We start from the raw sequence: 10,213 nt of genomic DNA, 5'->3' as shown, positions 1-10,213 counted from the left end.
CCTTTTTCTGAAATCAACAGCAGCTGTGCAGTAGATTGTTCTCTGTGCACTGCTCTGCAAGATTGTTGATTTCCTCCTGATATGAACTTTCATCATTGATTTGGCCATTGATGGTTGTGTCATCCACATACTTCACTATAGAGTTCTTTTGACGTCTAGGAGCACAGTCATGGTTGTACAGTGTGAACAGGAGGGGGCTGAGCACACTCCTTTGTTGAGCATTAAAGTAGAGGAAGTGTGTCTGCCAATCCATACTCTCTGGGGTCTGCTTGTGACGAAGTCCAATATACAGTTGCACAGTGTTGTACTCATGCCCAGAGTGTTAAGTTTTCCAATGAGCTTCATGGGAGAGATTTTTTTGAATGCTGAGCTGAAGTGGACAAACAGCATCCTGATGTAGCTGTAGCTTATTCTCCAGGTGCATGAAGACTAAGTGGAGGGCAGTGGATATGGCATCCTCTGTGGATCTGTTGGTTCTGAAAGCATACTGGTGAGGGTCCAGGCTGACAGGGATGTTATCTTTGATGTGCTGGAGAACCAGTTTCTCATAATACTTAATAAGGATGGAGGTGAGAGCCATAGGGTGATAGTCATTAAGACTAGACACAGCAGACTTATTAGGTACAGGAACGATGATGGCTGTCTTCAGGCAGAGGAGAACAGTCTCCTATGAGAGTAAGATGTTAAAAATTTCAGTAATAACATCGGCTAGCTGATCGGCCAGGTATATTATCTGAACTAGCAGTGTTATTTATATTCATTCTTAGCAGGATTTTTCTCACATCCGCTGTCATTACTGCCAGTGGCCAGTCCTCTGGACTAGACTTTACATCTGAGTCTTTGTTGAGGAGCTCAAAGCGAGCATAAAATGTGCTCAGCTCATCTGGCAATGTGGCCACATATGTTGCTGAAGTGGCCTCTTTGCCTCCTTCATGTCAGCTTTCAGTCTTCCTCTGGTGATGTTGTATGCTTTCTTGTCACCTGACTGAAGGCAGGTTTTTTGTCTCTGAAAAGAGCCCCCGCCTCTCCCTTATCCAAGCCTTCTAGTTGGCGAATGATCTTGTCTTTATGATCACCACATCATCAACACATTTGCTGATATACGATGTCACTAAAGATGTATATTCCTCAAGACTGTATCTGTCCAAACTTTAACAGTTTAAGCCGATGCTTGATCAACTGTGAGTAAGTAGGCAGAAGAAGCAGAGAAATATGATCTGATATGCCAAAGAGAGGACATGGGAAGGCTTTGTAGCTGCCAGGAATATTTGTATACCCATGGTCCAGGAGATTTCTTCCTCTGGTGGGAATCTGGACATGCTGGTTGAATTTAGGTAAAACATTTCTGAGGTCTAATTCATTAAAATCACCAGCTACAGTGAAAATTCCATCCACTTGTTTAGTTTTTTGTGTTTGTATCTTGGGGAACACAGCAACAATAAAAACTGGTGAATTCTCTAGGCAGATAATATGAATCGACATGTAAGTGCTGTATCGTAGGCAACTGGACTTGTTTCACTTCAAGAAACTGAAACAAGTCCAGTTGCCTATGATACAGCACTTAGATTTACCATGACCTGGATGCCTGAGAACCTTCATCATCATGGATCGACATCTGGGCGGCTGTAGCTCAGGAGGTAGAGCGGGTTGTCTAGTGATCGGAAGGTCACTGGTTCGAATCCCAGCTCCCCCGAGTTACATGTCGAAGTATCCTTGAGCAAGATACTGAACCCCAAATTGCTCCTGATGAGCAGCTGGCGCCTTGCATGGCAGCCTCCGGCATCAGTGTATGAATGGGTGAATGTGGCATGTGTTGTAAAGCGCTTTGAGCTGTCCGAGAGGACTGGAAAAGCGCTATATAAATGCAGACCATTTATCTTAGCATCAGAAATTCAACATCTGGTCCACACTGTCCATCCACTCTGACTGTGTTTAAGCACCAATCATTATTTATGTAGACACACAGCCCTCCTCCTCTCCTCTCCTCTTACTGGAGTCCTGTGTCCTGTCAGCTCTAAACAAGGTCCGCCTATTACGGACAGTAGCCAGAAGAAGGCTTGGTAGAGGAATAGCCAAGTCGGGTCAGCTTAGTAGTAATGCCGCCTCTTTTTCCTCTCTTCCTGGGGTGGTCGCATCGCTTTTGGTGACATTTTGTCCTGCTGGTCTGGCTGGCCGATCAGCAGATGCTGCTGGTGGAGATCCATCTCGCAGTCTGCCTTACTCAATCCAAACCCCACATTTCCTTTTCCAGTGTTGATGAGTTTTATTGTAGGCAAAATGTGCTACAGTAGAAGGGGGCATTGCGGCGAAAAAATAGAAAAATAAATCAAAAATGTAGCGAGGTATAAAGGAGCTACTGGCCACTATTTTGCATGTGTCGTCAATGTTGGTATCCACATAAGCAGTGGTGGTTCGATTCCAACCAATGCTCAAATGGTTCATTTTGGAGTTCTCACAGTGAAAGAGCTCATTTGAACTCCTTTAAAATTTCCATTTGAAAACATTCAAAGTTTCAAATAATTGTTAGCAGAAGTGTTCAATTCTAACCTGTGGGCCTTGGTTAAATGGTCCTTGACTCTCACACTGTTTTGAATTTATGGTACACATGCACCCCACGTGCCAAGGCCGAGTCGTTGATGTTAGCAGCTGTGATTCTGAGCTGTGGCCATTTGCTTTTAAGTCCCCCACTCTACCCCATTTCATATTTAAGCTACGCACACTAAATGTTATTTTTGGCCTCCTGACAGTTAAAGAAGCTCTTCTGAACTGCTTCAAGGTGTCCTGTTCAGAACATTCAGAGTTGATTTAATTTGTAAAGGGGAGAGTGCTTGTTAATAGAAGTTGGGAGTCCCATGAATTTAAAAGCACATGGGGCTCTCCAAAGCATGCATTTGCAACTTAATTTTTTGAATGCATATACAAGCTATTTCCAAGCACCAAATGTTGTGAATGCAGTTTTGGATTTGCTTACTCTAATATTCTGTTGCTAACCCAGTTTAGATTCAACCATAATGAATTCAGCATTACTGTTCAAAGATAACTCTGAAGGACTGATTTAACAGTTTGAATCAAACATAGAGGCTGTATTTGTTTTGTAAAAGAAACAGCCAGCGGGGAGGGCTAGAGAGAGCAGACAGGCTGGGTTTCCCCGGGTTGAGCTGCCCATTCCACACACACCGAGCTTGGAAAAATGATAGGTGCAATCAAGACTAATGTCACATTGTTTCAGCATAGGGTCAGGAGTTGCCGTCAGGTAGCCCACCCTGCAGACACCCGGCCTATCCACTCTCCCTAGCCCAGAGACACGCAGGCAACAAAGAGTGGCTCTGGAAGAGGAGTGATGGTTAAACAATTCCATACAGTACCTGTATACATAGTGTATCCTTTAAAGTGGCACTATGTAGTTTTGGAGAAGAAATTCAAACTCTGAATTTTAATATTACCAATATTAGTGAGGTAATAATACAAACTCAGAAATATTTATTGTTTTCCCATTACTGAATAAACAAACTGTTCTCAGAGGAAAGTTAGGTCCCCAGAAGACTGTTTGAAGCTAGAAAGGTGACAGGGTCAAAGACAACAACAAACAGTATGAAATGTTCAGTTTTGTTTATTCAGTTTATTCATTCATGAAAACAAAGAGAGGTTGTTTATTTAATTTATAAAGACATAAAATATTTAGTTCATGAAGATCTTCTCTTCTGGTTAAAATGGCTTACCCAGAACTACATAGTGCACCTTTAAAACAGTAGAACTGTCTGGTCAAATGTGTTGCATATTTCTCAAGTCATACTTATGTAAAATCTGCTGTCAAATCAACAGTCTGTTTTGGTTTTTGAAGCAGCAGTGACCTCTACCGTCTGTTGATGAAAGCTGGAGGAAGTGGACCTGTCTTCACTTCACTAGTGTGTGTTTGTGTGCATGTGTGTTTACTGAACATGCAGTTTGTGTTGTAGTGTTGCAAGAAAGATGGAGGAAAGGTTGGTTTGATATTTGAAGTGCTGGTGCAGCATTTTGTACTCATGCTGAGTTACTAACAGAACACAATAATGATGTGAATGTTTCAATTGATTTAATATTTGTTCAAATAATAACACGTTTTCTCCGAGACATGTAAATTCTTCTTCAAATGTGGACCTGACCCCGAACGTTTCTTCACAGAAATAGTTTAAAGGATCATCCTAAACTTTAGCTTGTGAGCCAAAAATTCTTAGTGGTCAGATGAGTTTTGGAAAAAGAAGCCTAAGGTTACTTTGATTAAAGTTAAATAACGACTACATTCATGTCTAACCATAATTTGTCCCTTAAGTACTATATCGGCAATTAGCAGGCTTCTGGTAATGTTAAGACAGATCTCAGTTCCTAAGAGAGCTTCAGAGGTCTTCTCAGTCAGTTAGGAGTGACCAGCAGGCAGCAGTTTTAGGCTACAATGCAATGAAACAGGATACACAGTTTCTAAGGAAGTCAAGTCGATAAAAAAAGCCATCTCAATACCCACCCAGCATGAAAAGATTAAAGAATTGAATTCTTGACATGAATGACTTAGTATGAATACATTCAAATGTTCACATGTAAGTTAATTTCTTCCTAATGTTTAACTTAAATCACTTCTGCAGTTTGTTATATGTAATATTTGTATTGGCCAGGCTGTAATAAAAACATTTAAAAACAACAATTGTTGTATTGGAGTGAAATGTTTCACTTTTGGGTTCGACCCTTATGTTCTTTCCAATAAAAATAACAGAATAAAAATGAAACATTTCATTATCATGCCTGTTAGAGAAGAAGCTTGGCTGACTTATCTGTTTAACTCTGCTAAGTGAAACCTGGAAGTCTTATAACATCAGTTCAAAGTAGATGGGGCACTGGGGTTTCCTCTGAAAATGTATTAGATATCTCTTCTACACAGCATGCTAACCAGCTAGCTGCAGGCCTAAAAACCTCTTTCTCCAGCAGGTCCAAAGCTCCTGTGCAAGTGGGGTGAACACAATCACTCCCCTGGTTGTCCAGCTAGCTACACGGCTAACTGAGCTAATAAGCTAAAAGTCGCTACAGTGATGAACAAAGATAAAAAGAATATGTTGCGCAAAAGTTAGCAATTAATCTGGTGATTTGAGTTGAGTATGAATTGAAGGTGGCCAATTCTTACATATTGCACCTTTAACTAGAAGCTCTGTCCTGGTGTTAGCCCTGTGACACACTGGTGTCCTGTCAGCCGTATGTGAGGAGGAGCCGAGAGGCAAAACACAGTATAAAAATAATTTTAATGAAAACCATCACACCAAAATCTCACTACAATCTCATAATAGCAAATAAAACACATTTTGTTCCACAGTTTAAGAAAAATGGCTAAAACAGTCAGAAGTCTCACAGTAACTTCAGCAGGCTACAGTATGGATGTTGGCTTTAAATGTTCTGTTTTAAAATGTCTTCACAGTCAAACAACTGCAGAATGTCATCAATCATTCAGAGCGAGGAATGGAAAACTATTTCAAAGCGATTCTTACTGGGTTTTACATGTGGAAAAACAAATCATGAGGCCAGTATGGCATGGTTCTGTTCGTTCGTTAAATAAAGGCACTTGATTGTGAACTTCTTATTTCAACATGAATGTGATCATAAGAAAATGGGAGTCCAGCGTCGTCTTGTAAGAGCACCTTTAAAATGTTCCTAAAACCTGCCCACTTTATCTGTGCAGCCGTCCTCACAGAGGGTCACAGCTGGGAGCGCAGCTGCTCCAGGTAGGGCAGCACCTCCTGAGCACTGGGTCTGCAGCGGCCCTCTCCACTCCAGCAGCGGCTCAGCAGAGTCCTGCACAGCTGCCCCTTTTCCGACCGAAACAGCGGCTGGCTCTGAACACACGGCCGCAAACTGTGCGCCACGACCGCGTAGAGCACGTGCTGTCTGTCGCCGGTGTAGGGCTGCTCTCTGGTGAGAAGCTGCCACAAAGTGATCCCAAAAGAGAATATGTCTGCTTTGGGGGACACCCCCTCGCCTTTCAGCAGCTCCGGGGGTCTGTGCGTGTATGTGCCGCCAACGTGACTTAAAAGAGGGCTGGTGGCTCTCACTTCACAGCCACGGTCCAGTTTCAAAGAACAGCCAAAATCGGCAATTTTGCAGACGTCCTCACTTGACACCAGCACGTTGGCTGGCTTGATGTCCAGATGCACAACGTCGTGTGAGTGAAGGAACCGCAAGCCGTGTACAATGTCTGTGGAGTACCTGAGCCACCTGTCCTCCCCCAGCGGCTCTGCACATTCGTAAATGATCTGCTGCAGATTTCTGCTCCCAACGAACTCCATCAGCACCGTCCCGATGCTGCTCTCATCTCCAAACTCCGCAGGTATACAGGTGCTCGCCGCGATGACGCGCACGATGTTTCTGTGGCGTAGGTGTGCTGCGTTCAGCTCGGCCCAGAAGCTCTGGCGGGAAGCCAGCTTGTTCTTAGTGCACTTCTTGACTTTCTTCAGCGCAACGGTGTCTCCGAAGTACTCCGCCTTATAGACGGAGCCGAAGCCCCCGGAGCCCACAGGCTGCATGGAGCGCAGCTCCTTCCAGTGGATCACAGAAGACCAGAGCCGGCTGGCGACTCTGCCGTTGGGCCGTTGTACGGGGACTTGTAATGTGGCGCCGTGGGGATGTTTGGTCAGCGGGCTGCTGCAGGTCCCGATGTCCAGAGAGGGGTAGATGTCTTTGGGCAGCAGGCGACTCACGGGGATCGGTGAAGGCATCGTGCGTTGAGGGGACCTGCAGTGTGCTGCTGAGTGAGCAGCAGCTCAGCAGTCTCAAAGCTTTCCGCACAGACGTAGACAGACACACACAGCCACACCGCCACGTAGTGTTGTGGAGTATGTAATGCTTTCTGTTTGGGTTCATCGGGTTCATCCGATGGTTCAACTCAGTTTATTTGAGCCTATCTACAGAAGGGGAGGACGGGGTAAAATGAGCCACTTGCATTCTGTGGCAAGAAAGCACAATAATAATTATGGGTGTCAAAAAGTAATGTGTGTGTGTGTGTGTGTGTGTGTGTGTGTGTGTGTGTGTGTGTGTGTGTGTGCCTACTAGGGCTCTAACTAATCAGCAGCTTGACAGTAGTTAATAAATACAAATCATTTTCTACAGTGTACAGTTATACAAGTGCACACTGACACATTTGCCTCAGTAGACTGAGCATGCTGCTGGGGGAGGGAGCTCCACTGAGGAACATGTTACAAACCTCTGAGCCAGTTTGTCCTTTTTACTCTTTTTACTGAGAGTCTTACAGCAGCAACACACGATCACTCCTTCAGTGTAAGATGGTGATGATAACATAGGACAGCTCACAATATACTGCATCATCTGTCAGCCTGTTCATCGTAGTGAGTTATTTATTCCTGCACTTGTGACAGTTATTGTCATACATTTAGAATTTTCCAGAACCTCCACAAAAACTGTTTGATGCAAACAGACATCGTGATTAAGAGAGATGCATGAATGTCAATGCACGCAGGCAACAGTGAGAACAGGAAGGGGAATTAGCCTGCAGAGTAAAATATAGCTTGGCTTTGTTGAAATTTGACTCAGAGACAGCTAACCAGAGCTTTGTACACATTACCTGTCAGACTGGTGACCTGTCATGCTGGGATAGACTCCAGCCCTCTGTAACTGTGAACAGTGTTAAGAGAATGGTTAGAAACTGTCTTGCCGTCTTAATGGGTTTGTTTCACATTACTAGAAGATTAAATAAATGAAGGACATCAACTTATGAGAGAAAGAGAACAAGAGAATTACTGACTCACATTATGTTGTAACAAAATGTGAGCATTCTGGGCACTTTCCCCAGCACCATCAATCTGGCATGAATGTATACAGAATGAGGCAAAGATAAAACTCTTTCTTGTCAGACACTAAACCAAACTTAAGACAAAAGTGTGCAAAGTTAAGGCTGCTTTGCTCACATTGGTAAGTACTTAAGCTATGCATTCTCTTTCACACAAGTTACATTTTCCTGTGATCCACCCAGCATGCATACTTCTGAACCATCAACTTTTAGGGGGGTTCACCTCATATTTTTGAAAAGCTCTTCCACTAAAAAACAACATGGTAGGAAAGAAGCAAGAACAACTGTTAACAACTGCAGTTTGAGTTCAAAAACAGAAACTTCAAGATTTAAATGAAGAATATTCTGCTTGGCAGATCACATATGGTACATTTTGATGAAAACAACAAGATATACAATACATTCAGGAATCATGCTGTCAGATGTGCAGGGTGACATTAAATAGGTAGTATCTTATGGTATTGTATTGATATAGGTCTCCTGTATTCTGTGTGCAGACCAAAACCATCACTGAATGTATCTACAAACAAGTACTGTGTGTGTGTCTCCAAAGCCTTCTTCCTCTGTGCCACAGAAATCTATTGTTGTCCAAAAACTGTTAAAACACATCAGTGAGCAACATCGCTGCACTGGGATGACATATTCCTTCATTGCTATGAACACACACACTGTAGTTCATTTGGACTCAATCCCACACACACCAGCCTACTGAGACAAATACTCCCAAGAGCCACAAATGTGGATTAATCAGCTGTTGAAAGTAGTCCCCAATAAATGCACCACTTCCTCCGGTTTGAATAATGTTGACAAACATTACAGTGGCCATCTGTTTCAGTAAATTACTGAGGCTTTTAAAAATGTAACCATATTTTAGTGAGACATTTAAAAAGATCAGCCCAGTCACCAGTCACATTTCTGCAAACCACAGATTGACATGTTCACAAAACTAGTCAGATCACATTCACAGTACATGTTTATTACCTGACTTTCATGTCAGAAGGTTGTGTGGACGGGGGTGCAGTCAGAGGCAACAAGGCTTCCAAGCCAGTGGCTGTGGTCCGAGTTGCATTTCAGAATTCGTAAGCTTGAAACCACTGGATATTTCTAAGGAGCCCTCAGGACAATTTCTAGCCATGTTGGTGGCAACCAAATTCTTGATGGTAAGATGGCTGGGCCATCTTGTGCAGTTTTTGGCAACCGAAACAGGTATTTTAAGACAAAACAGTCTTTTCTTAAAGGATAACTACCGTTTTTTACAACAGATCCACAATTAGATCAATTAGATCCAGTGTAGCGCCGATATATCCATATAATGCGAGTAACGGGGCAGCGACACACAGCCTCTATATAACACATTATCTGCCACGAAACTAGTTCATTTCACCAATATTTTGTTACGATATGCTAGTGCTATTCCCCTCTGAGTCCGGGCTCGTCTGTTGTCAACATCCGGGGTCTGTAGGTTGATCTACTACCTCTGACCTGGAAGATGTCGTCTCTGAGCTGCGCTCGCACCCGCGACAGCCCGGCTTGTTTACCTGTAGCTGCTACTGCTAGTTTGACCCCGGATGTTGATAACGGACGAGCCCGGACTCAGAGGGGAATAGCACTAGCATATCGTAACAAAATATTAGTGAAATGAACTAGTTTCGTGGCAGATAATGCGTTATATAGAGGCTGTGTGTCGCTGCCCCGTCACTCGCATTATATGGATATATCGGCGCTACACTGGATCTAATTTCATCCGAACAACGCCAAATGACACCAAAGTTATCTGGGTGAGTAAATGATCATATATTTTGCTAGAAAAAAGGTCCAGGTTGTAAAAAACGGTAGTTATCCTTTAACCGAGTGGTTTTTGTGCCTAAACCTAACCATTGAAAATTGAACCCAAAGAAACGTTGACTTATCTGTGCCAGCATTTATTCTGGAGATTGAGTTCTTAAAAATGTACGTCTTCAGTAGGTACCAGTGGGCTTGGGGCGACACATTAACACAATACTGACTTTGGTCTTTTCATGGGATTTTTACAATTGATAAGAAAACTTTACTGTAACACAGGACTTACCTAGCTCAGCTGATATTAGCTGTATTAGCTTTATGTTAATTTAGCTGTAACCATCACAGTAACCAACTGTTAAAATAAAGATCCCATTATCTTACCAGTTGCAGATTAAGGTTTGAATTGAGGGACAACCAGTTTCAGCTTGTGTGCAGATTCACTCTCTTTGCATTGCTCGAGGCTGAAGACATTTAGTCTTGATAGTTCTAGCCACAAAATCACATTTAATGTTGAGCACTTTAAAGAAGTGAGTAAGTAAATGTGCAAGGTACCTGGGTCATACAGTGAGGAAAGGCTTAAAAGAACCACTGAATCACATACTCAGACAATAT

General features: G+C 43.0%; 1 protein-coding gene across 1 annotated transcript; it reads right to left on the bottom strand.

Annotated features, from left to right (window-relative positions):
* Positions 1 to 5,245: 5,245 nt before the first annotated feature.
* mos (v-mos Moloney murine sarcoma viral oncogene homolog) lies at positions 5,246 to 6,820 on the bottom strand. Its single transcript, XM_084340812.1, has one exon. The coding sequence runs from the start codon at positions 6,729 to 6,731 to the stop codon at positions 5,715 to 5,717; it is 1,017 nt and encodes a 338-aa protein (XP_084196938.1). The 5' UTR covers positions 6,732 to 6,820; the 3' UTR covers positions 5,246 to 5,714.
* Between the last annotated feature and the right edge of the window lie 3,393 nt (positions 6,821 to 10,213).

The sequence above is a fragment of the Pagrus pagrus genome, assembly GCF_965226575.1.
Source record: "Pagrus pagrus genome assembly, chromosome: 20".
Taxonomy (NCBI): Eukaryota; Metazoa; Chordata; class Actinopteri; order Spariformes; family Sparidae; genus Pagrus; species Pagrus pagrus.
Note: the sequence above shows the minus strand (reverse complement) of the source record. Positions and strands in the feature narration are given on the sequence as shown.